At 37.9% G+C, this 22,506-nt stretch overlaps 1 protein-coding gene across 1 annotated transcript; it reads right to left on the bottom strand.

The window, feature by feature from the left end:
* Positions 1–419: 419 nt before the first annotated feature.
* On the bottom strand, positions 420–22,498 carry LOC139729880 (nucleolar complex protein 4 homolog). Its single transcript, XM_071640804.1, has 11 exons — positions 22,355–22,498; positions 20,000–20,251; positions 12,158–12,262; positions 10,488–10,640; positions 8,718–8,855; positions 7,234–7,396; positions 5,979–6,039; positions 5,218–5,328; positions 3,343–3,506; positions 2,461–2,657; positions 420–536 (listed from the first exon to the last, which is right to left on the bottom strand). The coding sequence occupies exons 1-11, from the start codon at positions 22,496–22,498 to the stop codon at positions 420–422; spliced, it is 1,605 nt and encodes a 534-aa protein (XP_071496905.1).
* Positions 22,499–22,506: the final 8 nt, after the last annotated feature.

The raw sequence follows: 22,506 nt of genomic DNA, 5'->3' as shown, positions 1-22,506 counted from the left end.
GTGGAGGATCACCATCTCATCTGCCACATGCATGCATACATATCAAGAAGCATTTTTTAAAAAGATTTTAAGTTTAATACCATGGATATGTGTAGACATTTTGTGAGAATCACATGGTGCTGCTAGATACATGTAACTCAATCAACACAATGCTATCTGCAGGGCTTTGCTTTTCCTAGCAAAGGTCCAGCACATGAAATGGCCTCCGAAAAAAGGAGATTAAACTCGGCGCAGAGGTGTGGACAGACCATGGCACAAAGGTCACGGTAATCAAGATGATGAGGGATGACAGATGTTGTACCTTTCAACGCCTCACATGACAAGAGTTCGTTGGAAAGTAGTACACACTTTCTCACTGAAGATTCTCCATGGGAAAAGACGGTAAAAAAACAACAAATTGAGTCCTGCTCAAGTGTTCATTAGAATTCCCAGAATCTACCATCAAACAAGTCCTGTCCTCCTCCGAGAAGACCTCGCGGCGGTTCAAACTCCAACGGCATCGTTTTCATCTTTTTCTTGGTTTCCTTGGCAACCATCTACAAAAAGACACACAGCAAAATACTAATGAGCAAAAAAAAGCTAAACACAAACAAATACATCATTGCAATCCTGGCATGGTCGTGGCAGTCACAAACATTCCTACAACTGAAATGAAGCTTTTAAAGAATGCTCTTGTATTGTGATGCTCCTTAGCACGAGTAGAGGTCATGGGCACCTATGGTATACAACACCATGCTTGACAAGCAACTGCTATGCAACTGCCCAACACAACTGTTGAATATGTGGCTGTACACAGCTTTACTGCATCATACAATACATTTTAATGAAGAGTAAGGAGAGTTGTATGATGAATAGCACAGACTGATAAAACCTACCAATATATCTATCATATGAAAAAACAGTATTAAACAAAATAAAATCTAAACTACAGATGTACACCTATCATTTTTCTGCTCATACACTGCAACTTAACCCGTTGAGGATGTACTGACTTTGCTACAACGTGCATTTCCCATAGACCCCTGCCCGAGTATACTCGGGACTCGTCCTCAGTGGGTTAAAGTGCCCTAACATCTGCTCTTATACTTTACGGCTGGAAGAAATGAAACACCTTACTAATTAATACAAGGGAATGATGATGTCGGAGAGTATCTATGACCCAAGTACACAGGTATAAGGAAACTTGAGCCTCAAACAAACTCTCCATTCTCTCTAGCAAGTTTACAGGAGGAGCTCAGAGATACCAATCACATCTCGAGTCCGCTGGAACTTGCCACCCCACCAGGACCACTGTGCATTTTCCCCCTTTTGCAAACACCTTTAGAGCCTCTTCAACTGTACTGAAATATACAGTGTAGATCGTTCACTGACACAGTTTGCGGGGATAACCAATGCTGCACACTGGCACTGGTCTGAGGGGTCCCTGACCAGTAAGAATCACTGTCGGACCAGTAACTTCTTCAGGAATGGACCAGTATAACATGGAACAAGGCAAGTGCCAAATAGTGTCTCGACCATTCGTGTACAAGAAATTAATATTTTTCTAGCTCGCAGAAGTTCATTGACCTGCCTATGAAGTTTGACCTTGTGGTGACCTTCAACTCCCCAAGGGACATTTACCATCCAAGTTTGGTCACAAACAGACAAAGGGATCAAAAGTTATGAGCCATAGTCGAAACGTGCCATAAAAACTTAATGGGCCCTAAAAATTTGCTGACCCCTTTCTGTGACCTTTGACCTTGTGATGACCTTTAATTCCCCAAGGGACATCTACCGTCCAAGTCTGGTCACAAACGGACATAGGGATCAAAAGCTACGAGCCACAATCGAAACGCGCCATATAAACTTAACATTGGGCCCTACAAGTTTGTTGACCCCTGTACGTGACCTTTGACCTTGTGATGACCTTCACCTCCTCAAGGGACATCTGCCATCCAAGTTTGGTCACAAACAGACAAAGGGATCAAAAGTTATGAGTCATAATCAAAACGCGCCATATAAACTTAACATTGGGCCCTAAAAGTTTGTTGACCCCTGTCTGTGACCTTTGACCTTGTGGTAACCTTCAACTTCCAAAGGGACATCTACCATCTAAGTTTGGTCACAAACAGACGGATACATCAAAAGTTACAAGCCATAAACGAATCGCGCCCTAAAAACTTAACATTGGGCCCTTAAGTTCACTGACCTCTGCCTGTGACCTTTGACCTTTCAAAAAAAGTAACATTTGCTGCCATTACTTTCCTAAACATTGCTAATTACAAGTACTACAGTAGTATGTCTGTAACTAAAACAAACTTTCAAGGATTTAAATGGACAGACAGAGACACATCCTGAAACAGAGAGACAGACAGATGGACATGTCTTTCTGAGTGAAACACATACACAACACACACACAAATACACACATACAGAATACAGACACAAGTAATCAGCAGAGGAGAGAACACAAGGTCTTGCCTCTTGAACGGTGAGCTCCAGATATTCCGCCATGTCCCACTCCATCTTAGGGAGGGGTCTCTCGAGGCTGGCCGCGCTGTTTGACACACCCGGGTGGTAGTGGGACCTCAATGTCTGCAGCTCCCACAGGGAGCTCTCCAGGGCGCGGCTCTTAGCCGGGTCTGGTTCCTCCATCCTGTAGGGGTCACCAGAAACCTCTGTGGGAGGTGGGGAAAGGAAGTGACAGGACAATAAATAAGATGAAGTGGAAGGTATACATGGAGTTTTCAACTGAGAAAATGGTCAAATAGACCATGAAGTCATTTGTAATTTTACCTGGAAAAAAAATGTGAAACTGAAAATATAATTTGATTTGAACTGAATTAAAGTCATTCTGTTAGACTTGACAATGTCAGTAGATGTCACCAATACTGATTGCATTAATACACTCCCCTTTTCTGTGCTGTTTTAGACTTAAACACACAAGTCTTTCCATTTCATTCATTGATACAGCTTCCACTTGAATTCATAAATGTGCAACCCAAATATACAAAACAACTTCTCATGTCAAAAAATACAATCAACAAATGTGAATCCATATTCTTTTTTTCATCAGAATTACTCTCCTCTGAATCCAGACCACTAAACTTTTTCTTTTCTTTTTTTTTTTTCTTTTTTTTTTTTTTTGGGGGGGGATTATTTTGTTATCAAAAGGAGTGCTGCATGATTTCACTGATAATAATAATAAGCAGGTAAATGAAGTATTACTTTTTAAACCATAATAATCAGTAAGGCTCAGTATCATAGATACCTGCTATGTGTATCTGCTCTAAAGCACACACACTCACACACAAACACACACACACACACACACACACACACACATTTGGATGACTTGCTTACCCCTTGGTCCGTCCGGCCTGTGAATCAACACTTTGCAGCTCGGGTGCCTCATCAGGAGGTTGCACACAAACGGAACGATCATCAGCAGGGCCTGTGGGGGCGCCGTCAGGGACAGGCGGGACAGCCGCTTGGCAAAGGCAGCCACCACATATGCTGGTAAGTGCCTGAAGAAAACAAACATACATATTATATCTGTCTATACATACATGGTAAATAATCAAATATACACATACAATCTATTTGGCTACCACCTTGCAACGTTTACTAGTGCACATTCCAATGAGTTTATGAAATGACTTCATGAACTCAAAGGATTGTGCACTCAAAATGTTAGTGTGTGTTTGTATATGTTTGGTAATGACATATGTCAGAGAGCATCTGTAACCCAAGTCTATAGTCCGTGAGACATATGGGTCTAATATGAACTCTCTTCCAATAAGTTTCTCTTGCAAGTTCCAAGGGGAACAAAGACACCAATTCTGTCTCATTATTTATGTGTTGGATCTTGCTTTCTCATCAACACGATCGCCAGTGTCCTCCAAATCTGATTCAGTCTTTAACCAGCCACATTACTCTCAGCCAAAATATATTTTCCTCCTTTTCCTGTTTGCAAATAGTTAAGCATTCATGCACAAAACCAAGTAAGACCAATCAAAGAGTATGCACAAAGAGCTATGCAAGTTTTGGCCTACTTTTGGCAATGAGAACACTTGCCATTACTCTCATTATAATTGCATGAGAAAGAATATGATGTTCAAGAGGGTTTCTATTCTTCTATCCTCACTAATTTAACATGTAAGCCAATTTGTCATATGAATTTTCACTGGAGGAGTTAATATTTATGCCAATGTAACATACTCTTCTACTTAAAATCTATTCCCCTCTGTGTTTAATCATAACATCCAAATTACAACTACTAAGGGCTTAAATGAGAATAAGCCTTGCTGCAGGGAAAGTATTGTGAAAATTACTGCATAAAATTTTCCAGTACACAATAATGGGTCAATGTGTTCAGTTATGATTTTGTATGCCCCACTAACTAAGTCTTACAGGAAATTAATAACTCCTAATTCAATGCCTGTAAAGGGAAACCCTTTCCTTCACAACTACCGGTACATTTCACCAATTAAACACCACGTAATTACTGTAAAATGAGGAATGTTCGCGTGCATTTTAATTTCACAAATTTCGCAAGAACTGAATTTTGCGAAATTACAATGCACGCTAAAGATCTTGACTACACTACATACATTGAATGTTAGAGGCAACTCACGAAAATTTCATGCTGCGAATAAGGCCGTCGGCTCCCATTCGCAAAAATTTCATGCCAAGAAAATATCGTGTTTTACAGTAAAGGAAATCTCAACACCATAATCTCAATACCCGAGTTTCTGCATCCAAGACCCCGTTTACAGTGAGTGAAAAGGCCGGGCTCGGCCGCGGCCGCGCCTGGCTTTCATTCTACTGTAAACACGCAAAAGGCCAAATGCGGTACCAAAATCGGCCGCGCATTTAGCCAAGCTCTGGAGGCAGTCTCGGCCACGGCTCAGCCGCGTCTGAGCCCGACCTTTTCTCACTGTAAACGCAAACTGGGCCAAATGCGGTACCAAATTGCGACCGGCGCGCTCTTAATAATAGTCGTATGTTTACAAGCAGAGCGCCACTATGACAAAATATTGAAAGGTTTGAATCAAAAGCCCGGGCTGAACCCTCCACTGTGAACGGACAAAATTGCAGGGCCGAGTACCGCAATTGAGGCCGGGCTCGGCCCGGGCTCAGCCCAGCCCTGCACTGTAAACGGGGTAATACATTGTAATAAAAGATGACTTGTCACAAATCTAACTGTGGAAGTAGAGGTATGTGTTTCTTGCTTACGTTGAGGACAAGAACAGGTCTGCAAGGTGGAAGAACCGAGCTTTGTACTTGACGTGGAAGACGGACGGTTCAAACAAGGCGTAGAACTTGCTGAAGAACTCTGGATACTCTCTGTATGAATGAAACATAATTATGTCAAGTTGTAATCTATGATTTTAGGGACACAACCCTCACTTGGATGGTATAATGGTTGTATTAAAAAAAAAAGAATAAATTTATGTAATTTTTCTTTCCTAAGTACATTTTCCACTGAAGGCAAATCGGATAAAATTATCTGAACAAAAAGTCTCAGTTTTACGGCTACTTTTTAGCAAATGTCATATAAAATCTTCCTTTCACACAACTGTGAAAAGGGCAAAATTTCCGGATACAGAGGAGCCTTGTCATACAAGCCACCTGGAACCATTAAAATTTTCTCATTATATTGGGTATCCTGTCATATCAGGGATAAAAACAAAAGAATATTTTAGAAGAATGTAAACCTGCAAATTACTGTTTTTATCAGGCATCTTGCTATATCTGACTGAGAATCTGAATAAGAAGGTTCCACTGTACAAATCATTTGTTTATGTATGTGTGTGTGTGGGGGGGGGGGGGGGGGTTTACATATAGAGGCACACATGCATCTCCTTCAAACTGTATTAAGGCTTCATAACACAAAAGGAAAGGGTAGTTTCACTAATTTAGGGAAGTCCCTAGTATGTCGTCCTCCTATCTGACACGCACAATGCAAAGTAATCTTCATGCCAGTACCTACTTACAGGTTGTATTCATTGACCAGAATGAAGATGCCATTGAGAGCCAGCAGACTGATGGCACCACCTGTAACAAAACAGAGAGCAAGAAAAGCTACTTAGAATCATCATTTACAAATCACTATTTCTCTATCAAATAAATTCAGAAAATTAATCTGAGCAATTTTCTTTCAGTGTTTCCATTGCTGGAAATTAAAGTGAAACAAGGAAACAGACAGTCTATAATATTCAAATTAACAGGGAGGAGAAAACGTGGACTTAAGATTGAAAATATTACTGAAGCAAATGAGAAATATCAGATGAATACTTAAAAAGAAAGAACATGTGTAAAGAAAACTATGGCTACTTGATCGTTTCTTTCTAATTCGACACCAAAGTGGAAGTTTCTCTTCTATTCTTTAGTTACTCCCAATGGGGCAATTTTGCACAACTAAGCACACTGTATAAAATATGAATGAGAATGACAACATACAGTAATATACAAATTTGACTTTTTTCCCAATCGAATCAATGAATTGGCTTTAATTTGTTGTTCTTTTTTTTGTCTCTTTTTTTCTTTCTATCGCCAAATAACTCAAAAATTCCTCTGTTTAGTGTTATGATTGAGAGGTCCCAAAATGTATTGCTACAGCACCATGGAAATTCTTTAACCCAGGAGTGAGGAACGATGAGATATACTCAAGAGTTGATAAGATAAACTGATAATTTGATGACAATTAAAGGTATTGATAGTGAAAACACATTTAGAGGGAGAACAGTTGTAACATTTTCTGCGAGACTGCCACAAAGCAGGGCTCAACGCTAATTTTGTCTTCTCTGTTGGCCACCACTAAAATCTTCAAATCTGAAATTTTGGTGGCCCGAAATAAACAGAAACATAACAATTTATCATGAATCTTTAGTGCCTGATTGGGCCACCAAAAAAGAGCCGGTTTGGAAATTTGGTGGCCTAACAACGATTTTTACTGGACGCGGGCTACCGAGTCACAGCTAATGTTGAGCCCTGTATAAAGAGAGTCCCTGGAAAAACAGAACACAGTGGACTCCCGTTATAACAAAGTCCTTGGGACCGGCAGCTTTCTTTCGTTATATCAAAATTTCACTATAACCAAACAAATAATCAATAAAAATACAAAGAGCAGATAATGACTGCAGCCTGAATTGTTACTTCGTTGTAAGCGGAGTTTCACTATAACCGTGGTCGTTATTAACGGGAGTGCACTGTACGAACAAACATCACTCTCTGTCCATCAACACTGACCTATGTCGTAGGAAGCCGTGAGGAAGTCGGTGAGCAGGAGAGGACTGGTCATGTGGGGCATGACATTCTCGTGGATGTTGACTAGGATCTGCTTGTAGACGGACGTTGGGAGTGGCAGTCGCAGGAAAGCTATCCAGGTGTTTGTGAAGACACGCTGGTGTTCCTGATGGTGGGTTATAGAGGAAGAATGAAAAAAAAAAAATAAATAATAACTAGAGAAGCACTCTGAGAGCGCAGACCTCCGCCAAGCATGCAGCCCATTTCCACCCGCACTGATCTTGTTCTGCCACAGAGATCAGTGATTTCCACCCATACGTACTGCATTGTGTGCTGAAAGCCCCCAATTTCCCAATATAGAAGTCTTTGTTACGTCATAAACCCTCAGCTGCACAGCGCACGCCTCGCCCTAGCAGAAACTAGAGCACGCACTTCAAATACGCGCAGCCTGAACTCCCAAGTTCATTGACCGTACCTGCCAAAATATCAAAAATCCTTCATAAATTCCCCCAAAATGATTGGATTACTACCAAAAGTTAATCGTTTGTTACTTGTGTCATTCTCAACCCTTCCTGCAAGTTTCATCCCAATCCGTTCACTACTTGTTGAGTTATTTTGCACACGGACAAACGAACGAACGAACGAACTAACTAACAAACAAACGGTAACGGAAACATAACCTCCCCCCTTGGCAGAGGTAATAATAATAATAATAATACAATAATTATAATAATAACAATTATAATTACTATAAAATAATAATAATAATAGCAACAACAATCACTTTGAAATAGAGTGCGTGGAGACACAATAAAATTTATTATTATATCCGCTACTGTTGTTGGTATGTGTTCTTTTCATTTGATTTCCACAAAATGGCATGTAATTTCAGAATGTTTAAGTCTTTCACCATCAATAACTGTATACTCTTTATACAATTGAAAGTTTTGAAAGTTTGAAAGTTTACATGTAATATACTCAACAACCCATATTTTGGGTATCAGATTCTGATGTAAAAAATATTTCACATTATCAATTCATTACTACCAACTGAGTTTCAAATTATTTTAAAGATATACAAAATAACTTATTCTAGTTTCAAGGTAATTCTCCCATACAGTATTATTATATTTCCATATGGGCATCTGTACCCTACATCAGCACTGAAGTTTCTTGAGCATTTGATCTTTCATGAAATGTCAATCTTTCTCAACACACTGCAAGGTATCTTTCCCAAAATGTTCAACAATATTAAAAAGATTACCCTATTTTATACTCACAGTACTTTGAACATGAGATTATTCCCTTATGTTCCCAATACAATTTATCACCAAACACATGAAAATCTGTTAGAAATAGATCAGATGTAAAGTAGTTACAAAAAGCAGTAAACAGTGATACCAAGTCTTCAATTACAAAGCATCTTTCAATTCAGGGAGCTACATAGTACATAAAATTAATTTTTTTTTTTTTAATGTGTGTCTCACCTTCACACTTGTTATCTTCACATGGTCTTCTGGATCTGGTGCGACTCCCAGAAAATTGTTGATGCTTTCATCATCCGTCGGCATGGAGACAGTATTCAGGAGGAGCACGATGTTGTTGCATGCGACAGTTATTTCTGCCTGCAGGAGAGATAACACAAGATCCTTGCTCCATCTGGTGCTGACACCGCTTTGCAACATACAAACAATTGTACACTGAAATTCCAAGAGCAACTGCTATCAAACTGGCAACATCCTGAATGATGCATCCTCTGGAGTGGATCAACATTTTATTACATGAAGATGAGCAACGAGTGAACACGATTCCATTCTCACAGTGCCATGCCTCCACCCCCCCCCCCCCCCAAAAAAAAAGTGAAAAATATGAAGACAAGACTCTCATTGGTCTTGACTTTCATCTTAGCTTCAAGACAGATTTGATTTTTATGTATCTACCCAGTTGGTGGATAACTGACAAAACTACCACATCAGGGGCCCTGAACACAATTACAATCTTTTAATTTGTACAGTATATAGAAGCATTTACATAAAATACAACTGGGTTATAATGCATTGGCCCGGGACTAAATGCATTTGTAATAGCTTCCTTTGGCTCAATATTCTCATCCCTGTGGGGAAAAAAAAAAGGTGGTGGGAGGAGAGATCACATGAATGTCAGATCACTCAATGGCTGCGTTTATCAACTTTCCCCAGTTTAAACGACTTTCGAAAGCCCTTTCGATAGCCCTTTCGATAGCCCTTTCCATAGCCCTTTCGAAAGCCCTTTCCATAGCCCTTTCGAAAGCCCTGTCCACTCCCTGTACTATTAATGTGCCGCTTGTTTTCGTCGGCTGCGTTTATCAACTTTCGATAGCCCTTTCCATAGCCCTTTCCATAGCCCTTTCGAGAGCCCTTTCCAAAGCCCTGACTGCCTGTACTATTAATGTGCCGCTTGTTTTCTAAGAAGGGACGGCGAAAAGCAATTACCATCATAAAGACATATCTTCCTTTGAGAGTGAGGAGTCATGATACAATGCCACATGAATCAATTGTCTTCCTATCTGTGAGGCAGCTCCAGTTTAGCACATACTTCAAATATTTCTGAGTAGCGGCATGAGACATGGGATCGAAGGGAATGAGACTGTTACTTTATTTCTCAAACCTTGTTGGTGAGAGAAACATCTCCTTGTTCCAAGCATATGCGTGCATTACACACAGCTGTATGTATACACCTGTGTACACGTACTCGTGTGCACTTTACGTGGCGCGCGTCTTTTCAGAAACTGGAAACGCATGGTTGCGCAACCGCAGTATAGGGCGACCTAAAGGGCTTTCAAAACAGCTTTGCGTTTATCAACTTCGAAAGGCTTTTACAAACAGGTTTCTGATAACCTGTTTAGGAAACCTGTTTGGATCGTCACAAATTTCGGGCTTTCGAAAAGGCTTTCCTAAAGGGCTTTCAAAACAGCTTTGCGTTTATCAACTCGTGAAAATTCCTTGAAAGCTGTTTGGATAACCTGTTTCTGCCGAGAAAGGAGAGTTGATAAACGCACCCTTTCGTAAAAGGCTTTCCTAAAGGGCTATCAAAACAGCTTTGCGTTTATCAACTCGTAAAAATTCCTTGAAAGCTGTTTGGATAACCTGTTTCTGCCGAGAAAAGGAGTTGATAAACGCACCCAATGACAGTTCAACTGCTGAAATTCTGCAGAACATAAACTGATAAACTGCTCAAATGAATATAGTTACCAATTTGGGGCAGAAATGACCACTCACCTGACTGAGTTTCACCCAGGCCACTCTGGAGATGTGACGGTACAAGTGCTGCAACGCGTGGTGTCTGACGTCGTCGTACGCCATGTGCTCCTTGAACTGGCCAATCAGCTCGCTCATGACAACCTTCTGCGACAGCAACTGGGGTAACAAAAGCTGCCGGCGGAACAAAATCGATTGGCAGATCTTACTGAGATACAAATGTGTAGGTACATCACGCCATAACTTGGCACATAGGATGGGTATATACTGTAAGGCCCCTTTGCACAAAACTACGCTTACTTTACAATTAATGGTAACTCTGCAAGTAATGGTAAACAAATAGCAACACTATTCTTTGGCCAATCAGAGCTAAGAAATCATTGATGGTTACCATTGAGAGTAGAGTTACCATTAATTGTAATGTTACCATAGTTTTATGCAAAAGGGCCAACTTGATCACAGACTCATCTGGAATCAAGCTTAATGAGAAAAATATTTAGAGGCTGAACCCTTGACCTGTCTTAATAACTTGTTCACGTTTACTCACTTTTATTAGAGTTGGACACACTTGTTTACTTGTGTAACTGTGTGTACTTGTGTAACTGGTGCACAGTTATTGCCTCTGTTGTATTCATGACTTGTTATATTGTTCACATACATCAGTCCCCATATTTCAGTTTTTATTTGCTTATCCAGAGTCTTTCTGATATAATCAACTAATTTACTATTAGCTAACTGGAAGTTTTAAAGAACAAACGATTGATGTACACTGTATGTCATTAGAGGATCAGCACTTACATGATTCACAAGGCCAATTATATGCATTACCTTAAGAGTCCATACATGTTAAAGAGTTTTGTTAACCCGTTCCATACGGGAACCTGGTGGCCTGTGTATTAAGTCTATGGGGATTTCAGAATTTAGTATGGAACGGGTTAACTAGCAAACAAACCTGTGAGCAGTTTTACCTCTTTGCATCATGGAGAGGATGCAAAGGTTCTCAATAAACTGCTCCACATTTTATCTGGCAAGATGATAGGAAGGGTGAAGGACATGAGAGGGTCCTTCCCCTGCTGGATAAACCTTGCTGTCAATCTCTCAATTATCACTACAACTCAAAGTACACACAGAGTGCATAGCAAATACTCCATGATCACTTGTAACACAAGAAGCTGTGGCAATTTGTGGGTTGCAAAACAGAAGTTGCTATATCAGAGAAAGTTCAGCTAAATAAGCCCTCTGTACAGACAGCAAATGTTTATAACAAAAAATTGATAAAGAAACTTCATACAAAATTTTCATCGCACAGCCCATGAACCGTTCTGACACATATTTCAACTAAATAATAAAAGCATAGATGCACAGTTACTCCACTGCCCATGTTGTTATGGTCACCGCTAGCCACTGCCTGGTCCTCATCCATGGAGAGGTAAGGTCACCTTTCGCACACACTCATGTTAAGCCCCGCCTGGTAATACCGTTTTATGGTCCTTATCTACGTTCATATCAAAGACACACGGAAACGTGAGTTGCTACCGAGTTCTTGTTTAAAAGGACGCCCTGACCCTCATTTTCTTTTACGACTTTTCGTCATATGACCTTTCATGAGTCAGCGTTCAGACACATAAATTCATCATATGGCTATACCATTTTGGTATAGCTAGATCATTTTGGCATACAATATTACTTACAGTGATGATGTGAGCAGGAAAAGAATAGGCATTGTTGGGATCCACCTTCAACGGATGATGGGATTCTTGCACTACAAATTTCATCAGCGTACTCAGGGCGAGATCCTATGAAAACAAAATGAGGAAGAACAAAATCACACCACAGAAAGGCAATCCCAACCTTTAAATCTAAATTTAAAATTAAATTCAAATTAATTTGAATTTTGTACAGAAAGAGTTTGAAAACACACTCTCAGGCTCATATGTGATGCTATGTCACACACTTTGATTTTAGTATATTCACTTTGAAAAAAAAAAAAAAAAACCCGATCATTTTTAATATTGCTTTGCAAACTGTAAAAGCTAATAATTCCACTGGATTATACAGGCTTATTTACATTTCATGATACCACTTGTGTTTAAAAGAAGTATGGTAAGCTTATGATTAAAAAAACAAAGTTATGAAGTTATAAAGGCACTCATCAGAGGCGATATTTCAAGCATTTCTCGTACATTTAAAAAAAAATTTGTTCACAATTACTTGTAAATTCACACCAAACTTCTAATCCAAATCCACTATAATCTGCCATCAGCATTGTTTCCTTTCACAAATCAAACAGCAGCATTTGTTGCTTCAATACCTCTATGTATATATCACTCACCTCAGATTTATGATTACTAGTATCTTCTTTTTTTTTTTTAGTATCATGTACTCTGTAACTGCATTCAAATTTTCCTAATTCACACATTCATCAATGATCTTCACAAGGTGTGAGTGCTCGAGCTACAACTATAGTAGTTGAAATGCTTATTTTGCCAATTTGTAATTTGCAAAAGAACCAATGATATAATATGGTCAGTTTCACAGTAAAGGGTGTAACTTTGATGTGGCAAGGGTCAAAAATTAAAGTTGTGTTTCCATTTTTATCTTTGCCTTTATTTTATATAGGAATGTCTATATTTTCAATATTTTGTCATTCCAGAGCTTAATTCTTTGGCTAAATATGAAAAATGAAGTGACTATTATGGAATTTTAGATGAATTTAGGTAAAAACAACAAGAATGTTTTGGTCACCCACAGCAACCAAATGAAGATAAATGGTGGATGTAATGCAACTTTTCATTTGCTGTGAACATGTATTTGAAATATCAAAACACTTTTCCCCCAACAGATATTCGCTCTTGCAATTATTTGGATGTGAACTTCAAATTCCAAGGTAAAAATGGTACCTGACAAACTATTTTTAAGTTAAAAGAATGTTCTAGAAGCAAGAGCCACTCTAAACATAGCCCTAAATTATCTCTTGGTAACAAACATTTATCAACCAAAATCCCAAAGAAATTCGATTATTTTTGACAAAGTTGAAATTTTCAGACTTGTGAGTTTCGGAGGCTTCAGTTAACAAACTAGTGTGTTTCGGAGGCTTCAAAACTGCTAACACAAAGTTCTAGTCTTGTATTCACTTAAAATATTCACTTAAAATAATAAAACTACAGTAAGCAACTATCACTACATGCTAGAATAACGACAGGGCATCAATAAATGTGAATAACAGTATACAGATGTACATTTTATGGCAGTGCATAATGTTTACCCTTCATACTTATTATTATAAGGAAATTGGCTTCCACAAAAGTGAATAACAAACTGTGTACACTTTGAGCAATGCTAAGTTCAAATTTATGACATTACATGAGGCAATATGATTCTAAAGGGAACTGCAACAGTAGCAATAAAAGTACACTGATTAGGAACATCTTTTTTTTTTTTGCGGCTTGAAGTTAGCAGCAATGCATGTTTCGGAGGCTTCATCATAACTGTTAACATGCAAAAATGGTCCATTTTAAGGTGATATGAAGTACATTAATGCAGCTGATTGTTTCCAAATACACAACTAACAATGTTGTAACATGTAAAATAGTATTTATTTGTATGCAGAAAAAAAGACTTTCCAACATATATGTTAAGAGACAAAGAAAAATATTTTAAATCTTTATGCTCAGTTGTATACATACACTGTATTTGCATATGCATGACTTTGGCAATGCAGAACATGATTAGGCTACACACGTACAGCTGTATGCATTTGTCAAACTTTTCATCATAATGCAGTAAGAATTACTTTCAATGAGTTAGAACTGTAGCTAGACTTAATGCAAAGATTATGCTTGCTTGCTTTATAAGTGCAGTTTGTGGGATGTATATTGACATAAACCACCCTTCATAATTGTTTTTATGTGAAATCAATTTCAACTGTTGATGAGAAAGGGATAGAAAATAGACTATGTGATGGCATGACGGTTAGATTACAACATAGCATTGTAAAATATAGAAAGGGGAAAAAAGGCTTATAAACATTCTTTTGCATATGGACCATGCCTGATATCCCCTACTATAGCTATCAAATGCAGTGATCATGGTCATAGAACAGCAATCTTAAACACCGATCAGCCATTCCATGTAAGGGTCATTATCAAACTGTCATCACCAAAATGGAGTTGGAATAATCAATATATTGGTGATATCATCATGGAGCTCAATAGAAATTGAAATGGTCAAGATCCCATTCATCTTTTTGAATCGCCTGTTGAAAAGATAAATGTACATACAGTGTACCCTACCCATGACTGTGTATGAATTTGAATTTTAAAAAAAATGTTGACCAAATGTATAGTTCCCTATAATATATGATAGTTAGAATTTTACTTTCTTTTTATGTGGTATACAAGTCACCTCTGTTTCATATAATTTAATTTTTAATTTACTAATTCTTCAAAGGCCTCTTTTTTTAGAGTTATTTTATAAAATTCCAATTTGTGTGACTCAGTGACAGCTAGGAGGCCTGTTTTTGAAGGTACACATTGAGAAATTGCTAACAGAACTTTTACTGTTTCTAAAAATGACAACCTTTTTAGCAAAAAAATAAAAAGCAGCAAATGTGTTTAAATATCTAAGTTTGTTAGAAACCCACAAGTTTGTTTTAAATAGTATATAAACCCACAGACTACAGTTTTAACCCTTTGAATTTCAAAATAGTTAGGGGCTTGTAACTTTTTCCAGAAAAGCCAGGACTAAACAGATTATAAAGATTTCAATCATTTCAATATTGTTCTTCATGAACATAACTTCTCCAGTCACCCACCCATGTAAACTACATGTACATGTACCCCATGACAACAGGCTATTTATAAGTTGAGGTCTATATGTCATTTATAAACAATCCTATCCCAACCATTACTGTCCATTTACTGCACTGAGAACTATATCCGCAAACATGTCATAGAGTCTCACACGTGTATGCAAAGAGATGTTTCGTAACACAAGTTACATTTTGTTTAATCAAAAATAGTCAAGTGGTCCATGCCAGCATGATAAAGTATGGAAAATACAAGTGTAGGGTATAGTATCAAGATTGTGTTGCACCTAGCATGCATTAGATCTGACATACAGACTGACATGAAAACCTGTCTGAATAAAGTAATCAAATGTCAAAATTCCAAAACAGTACCCTGTGATCCAAGTCACACCACAGAAATGATAATCTGCAAGACGTTAGCTATTTTCAAATCCACTCACAAATTTATTGATTAATTACTTTCCTCCAAATAAGTATTGGAAATGAAAGCCAAAGAACTTGTTAAGAAATGGAAAGCTAAAAAAAGTCAAGATTTTAGTATGGCAAAAACAAATGCCATGTGAGTAACAATGGAATGGATTTGTCAATGGGTTATAAATGGACATGTAAAAGATTGTGTTTCGAAACTATTACACTCAGATGATAGTGAGTCGAAAGTGTAAAAATCCAAAAAATATTTTCCACCATTTGCTCTTGATCATGCATAAAAGATAGAACCTTAAATTCAAAAGTAATATATTTCTTAGTTAAGTGTATGCTCCCCTCTTGAATAACCATCTATTAAAGTCCTTGAATCTTCAGGACAGGAATAGTGTTCAGTTCTTTGAAAAAAAAAAGTGTATTTAACACTAAATAATCAAGTAATTGTTTGGTCTTCATCATCAAAGTGTAACCAGTCAAAAGAGTGATACAAATATGGTCACAACACTTCAACTTCTCTCAAGAGTAAAAATGAGTTATCCAACTTAAGAACATTGATGTATCCACAACTACTTGCTTTGTTGCACTATTGTTGCATGATGTGGGCATGCACGCAAGCTGGAAGTCACTTTCATTACTCACAATATCTAGCCTGTTCCATTGTTTCAAAAGGAAACCTACAAAATAAATGCTTTTCATACATTTAAACAACTATCTATACCTTGCTTGAGGAATCATTACATCTCATTCAGTCCAAACAGTTATTTGATAGACTTAGAATTACACAATTGTAATCAAAACATTCCATTTACATGCTGTTAACATAAAATGAAGCCTCCGAAACATCTGGAAAATTAATTTGGAATGCCTTATGTTTTTATGAAAATCATGTAAGTTATGTAGAAAGTGATGGATAAATTGTGTCTTTTTTGGTTGGTATACACTGTTTAAACATATTTGTAGGGCAACATCCTCATCTGCTCATACTTTATTGCTGAATGAAAAGGTGAGTTATGTGTGACACGTCTGCACTGTTTAAGAAAAATAGGTAAATCGTATAGTAAATCTATATTGGTGAGTAAACAAAGCAGCCAGAAAACTGAATGTGATTAAATATCATTAGATATGTCATAAGCAATCATTGGATGGGTGAACAATAAATCTAATTTGATTTTGTCCAGAGAAAATCACAGAAATGCAGTGTTAACATCCGTTTGAAGCCTCCGAAACCACTTTTTCTCTATAAAGTGTATTGGCTCAAAAAATTATTGCAGTATCATAATGTTTTTATCATTTTTGTTGTCTGTCCATGTCTGTTGATGATTTCATGGCATAATTTGGGGCAGACACTCAAAGAATTTATCAGAAATGTCAAATTAGATGTTTTTGCTGTTTCGGAGGCTTCAATGCGTCTCGGAGGCTTCACGTGTTAACGGAAAATTTGTACTGTCTCCTATTTTCAGAGAGTTTGGCGGATCTTAACTATTTTTGGTCTATTAGGTTAGGGCCCCATATCCTACATTTTGACATATAGATTAGGTCGCTTCTCTTATCTATATTCATATTATTTGACTAAACACTTTGTTTCGGAGGCTTCAAAACTGCTAACGGAAATTTCACTTGATGGAATCAAATTATCACAAAATTTCAAATAGCCCTAGAATCAAGTAAACTTTGATGTAAGTCTAAAGTTTAGATGTACCTTACTATTTTCAACATAAAAGAAAGTAACCAAAACACACCCACTGATCATTACTGTCCATCAAAGTTTGCAAACAATTGTTAACGGAAAATGAAGCCTCCGAAACCTCAAATTTGAAGTCATAGCATTCTAAAATAAAGGGCCAGATGCAAACCAAACTAATTTGGTCATTTCAATTGACCATACAACTATGCTTTTAACATAAAAAATTAGATCTCTGCAGTTGCTGTAGAAAATTATTAACATTTCAAAAATGTTATATAAATTTCAATGCAACAAAATAGTCATTTTTAGGGTACATAGGTTATGTGACTGTCAAAACAAAACACATCAATACCTGGACCTGATTAGGGCAAGTCCAAGATAACACGCGCGTTACGTATGGGACATTCAGAGACTTTTATGACCTGAAAAATTGTGTTAATGGCTTTTGATCATATTAAACTTTATCATGGTGGTTGATATCTAGGAGAAGTATAATCATGCAAAAAATGGAGAAAAATTACCTTCACAATTATATTCTAGAAGAGAAAATATGTGCCGTTACGTATGGGACCAGAAAAATATTGTTTTTTTGAACAATTTTTTCAACCTCAAAACTCTCTGAAAGTATTTCATTCTACTACTTGTAACTCACTGTGATGAAAGTCACAACTCTCAAGATTATCACAGGTAAGTTTCGTGTCATTAGGCAAAAAGCTCTAATTACAGGTTCTAATTAAAGACAGACATGACGTGTTACGTATGGGACAGTTACGTATGGGACAGTTTGTCCCCCATTCATTTAGTGTGTGAAGAACCATGTTTATGGGTATTTTGCATAATTATTGAAGTAAAATCAGTTGAAACTACTCAAATACTGATCCAGATTGTCAAGGAAACAATATTCCCCAAATATTCACCATCCTAATCATATTCAATCATATTTTTATATTTTTATGACCAACCTGAGTATGCATGCCCTTTGTCCCCCATTCGTTTAGTGTGTGGAGAGACATGTTTATGGGTATTTTGCAAAATAATTTTGCAAAATACCCATAAACAAATTTTTGCATAATTATTGAAATGGAATCAGTTGAAATTACTCAAGTACTGATCCTGATTGACAAGGGAACAATATTCCCCAAATATTTACCATCATAATCATATTTAATCATATTCTATATTTTTATGACCAACTTGAGTATGTATGCCCTATTTTTATCAGGATAGTTACTACTGAAAAACTGAATAGTTTAGAGTGTTTACTTCCATTGATGAAGGGCAGTTTGCCATTTCGTTTCAATAAAAAAACAACTTGACACAAGAAATATTAATTTTCATAAATAAGCAATACCTGCTGCATGGAACCCCAGTGATCGAGTAGATATATGTCTGTCTAGCAATCAGGTCTCATTGATTCGAGTCACACCTCAGTATGTATACCCATGAATTTTGTCGTGGCTATTATTGAAACCTGAATAAGGACAATTTGTGTATCACTTGCAATTAAAAAAAAAAATCATTTTACTTTATATTTTTTTTAATATTTATATCACAACCATTTCAATTTGGATCTCCATCACTAAACTTTGAATTCCTCTAGTCTTAGGATTGTATGCTCTTTAGTAATTCATATAATTGGTTTCCAACCATCTCATTAAATGTTGAAAACTGAATCCCCATTTCTACAAAAAACTATACCATCCCTTTAATGCTGATTTTTCATTGTGTATTTTGCCATTCCCCCCCCCCCCCTTTCTGAAAATTGTTCAGTCAAGTACATGTATTGTTTAAAGTGTCTATAACTCAAAAAGTAGCTACAATGTTGGGATGCTTTCTTCAGGATGATTGACCATTTGTGTACTGAGAGACCTTCCCAGCCAGCTACATGCATTCACATGCATTATGTATGAGGATGTCCCATACGTAACGCATTTGTCCCATACATAACATTATTTCAATGCCTAATAAAAAATATTCCTTTTACTGTTTTTTCTTTTTGCTATGGTAGTTAATTTCTCTAAATGATAAATTAGAACTTTCCAAAAGGGCATTAATATAACCTTAGCAATTTCAGAAAAAACCTAAAAAAATGACCTCAATTTGTTACGTATGGGACATCTCATGATAGGACACGAGCTAATTTGCATAATCATTTGCATAATCCCTAAATTTTCATACCAAGTTAAACTATTTGATGAACTTCTTTTGTCCACATATTTATCAAATATCATTTGCTTTCCTTTGAATTGATATGAATTTTTATAAATGTCCCATACGTAACGCTGTGTTTCACATTTATGCAAATGAAGCCCTTGAAATTTGCATAGATTTACGTAATATGATTTTTTCCTCCATGGAAATCAAAACTTCAACTCATAAGCTTCAAAATGATACCGAACATGTCAATATTGAGCAAAGATGAAATTTTGCCTTCTGGGGGGACCTTATCTTGGACTTGCCCATTATGCTACCCAAGGTGGCTACTCATAAGGTGACTCACATGGGAAAAAATCTTTGAGATCTGTAAATCTATGTGTTCAGGGTGGGCCAAAAGGCTAAAAATTGAAAGTTACACCCTTTACCGTAAAACTGACCATATAGTGTTCGTACTTCACTCACCTGTGCTATACGGGAGCCGGGGACGGCGCCAACTACTCGCGAAAGGCATTTGATGGCATCGCTGTACTTGGCTCTCAGCCAACTGCGGTGTTTTTCGTCATCACTCAGTGGAGTGGACTGAGGGTCTTTGTCTACCAGTGAGGGCTTGGATGATGAAGACGAAGATGACTTCATCGCATCTCGGGTGAGCAAGGTTGAGAAGATCTTGTTGGTGGCCTGTGTGGCAGCTTTCACTGCATCCTTGTCTTCCGACTTATATTGAAACACACACAAAATAAGAGGCAAAAGTGTGATACTATCATTAATGGAAGGTTTGATATTCATAAATCATATTTGTTGTGTGGTGTAAATACTGGGTATGTAGTCTGGACTTATTAAATCAATGTTACAAGTCTTTACTATCAGTGAATAATCTGCTCTATGGTTAAAAAAAAGCCAGAACAGATAGAAATACATAGATATGCTCTCATGACTTAGTTAACCTGTTCCTTACGGGAACCTGGTTTACCAGGTTCCCAAAATGAAGACAAGGGTGCCTGCTTCAATGGCCTAAATTCATGTTTATTTGTGTTAAAATGCTCAGAAAACTGGGTTTGATAAAAAGATCAGAGTTTATTCTATCAGGATTTGTTCTCCTGCTGTTTAAAAAAAAAGGGGGTTTTACAGTATTATGTACCTTTTCCTGATTTAGTTTTTTGCTTGTTCTGTATAAACTCGTACGAACATGTACATAATGATCAAGGCTGAGAATCGTTAGAAATGCGGGTTCGCTGACCCCAGTCACCTCATTCAGGTACCTGGTTTTGTGTAGAACAAAAGATTCTGCGAGAGCTCATCAGCGCACGCTCTATTCATACCTCGCACCCGATCGATATTTCCATTGTTCACGGGCACATGTAGTTGACCGTAGAAATGGGGACACAATGAAATGCTTGACTGCCTTCACACAGCTGGATTAACAACCTGTGTGCCTCTCTGTCGACGGACGAAAAGAATCTCGTTTGGGGGCATTAAAGGCACTCAGAGAATTGCGGAAGGAACGGGTTAAAAAGAATGTAAATGAACATACATCAGTACAGAGAGGGAGAGAGAGACAGAAATATGGACAGATAGACTGAATAATAAAATATATGGTATAAATCACTTGGCAAGTGTCCTGCTTCACATTAATCATAGTAGATTGTTGTAGACTTTGCTGCTTAAAATGTTTTTGGGCATCATTCCCAAATTCACATCTAGCCATAAGACCCTGAGTGGCCAGTGGCTGAATACAGCCACATGTGTGTGACTATACTGTACATCCATACATGAAGAAGCTGATGCCATACTGGATACCCACTGCATTGTGGTGTGCAGCCAAATCCAAATGCAATTTTGGTGCTATTTCAGTGCTAAATGTTTGATACTACTAGTGCTAGTGCTAGTGTTATCTCCCACACAACTGCCTGAAATGATGCTCCAACACCGACACTCAGATCAGTAAATGCAAGTGATACAAATCACAATTTCGATCCTAACACTAACAAGAGTTACGTGTTGGCATCTAATCACCGCAAAGTCCAAGAGAAATGCACAACGAAAACAGTGCACGCGCTCAGTTCATGTCAAATGATGAAAGATGAAGCCATGACTGCTTAGTTTGAGACACTTCACTGGAATGAGGAATGCCACAAATTTCATCCCTTCTCCAAAATACAAGGATCACATGTGAAATCTTCTCGAATTGGAGCTGATGGTCTCTGGCTCTACCCTCTTGTGCGGCATTAAATTTTCGCGAGTTGCCTCCCTACGCTCAAAGGCACCAATGCAATGGATGCATGCATGATATTGATGGCATGGGCGATGTTGACAAGAACTTAACTTACTTAAGCGTGCATTTTAATTTCCCTAAAATCTTGGCTCTCGCAAAATTTTATTCAAAATGCACGCAAACACTCCTCGTTTTACCGTAGTAGCCTAAAATAATTAAGCCTCCTCTAATACTAAAACCCAGGATTGCCCCACCGAGCTCCCTCTCGAACTCTCCAAGAAGAGACTCCAGCTCTCTGGGACTCGTAAAACTGAACCAGACAGATTTTTTGCCGAGACTGAGGTGGTGAAGCACTCTTCATATTGCTCTTGACCAAAGAAAGATCGGTCTGTATCTTGTCTATGTTTTTCCTATAGTTACATGTCCGCTGAGAAGAGCCGCAAAAGTCGAAAAATTATTTTTAAACGGATTTTTCCTGTATATGAAGTTCATTTCCCATACCGGGCCCGGCCCGGCGCTATACAGTACGGAGGGGAGCGCGGAGCTGGAGCGGAGGTGCGATCTGTAAGACCTAAAAGTTTATTTGGAATCGTAGTCTGCTCTACCTTCAGGTATTCAAGGATTTCCAGGATGTTCTCTTTCTGCCCATTCGAGGCCAAGGCATCTTTGGTCATCTGCTTGATGCGGGAACCGATCTTTTTCTTCTCGATACGAGGAGGTTTCTCCTTAGAATCCACGTGTTCCGCCATGCTTGCTC

This window comes from Diadema antillarum, unplaced genomic scaffold (genome assembly GCF_040938485.1).
Source record: "Diadema antillarum isolate AM-2024a unplaced genomic scaffold, OU_Dant_1.0 seq00000266_RagTag, whole genome shotgun sequence".
NCBI lineage: Eukaryota > Metazoa > Echinodermata > Echinoidea > Diadematoida > Diadematidae > Diadema > Diadema antillarum.
This window is presented reverse-complemented; position numbering and strand designations above follow the sequence as displayed.

Excerpts from the sequence above, each read along its gene's own strand:
- LOC139729880 (XM_071640804.1), bottom strand. The coding sequence starts at position 22,498 with ATGGCGGAACACGTGGATTCTAAGGAGAAACCTCCTCGTATCGAGAAG. Across the intron at positions 10,641-12,157 it reads TTCCTGCTCACATCATCACT|CTTTTGTTACCCCAGTTGCT; the intron begins GTAAGTAATATT and ends TTCCGCCGGCAG. Across the intron at positions 6,040-7,233 it reads CACGGCTTCCTACGACATAG|GTGGTGCCATCAGTCTGCTG; the intron begins GTCAGTGTTGAT and ends GTTTTGTTACAG.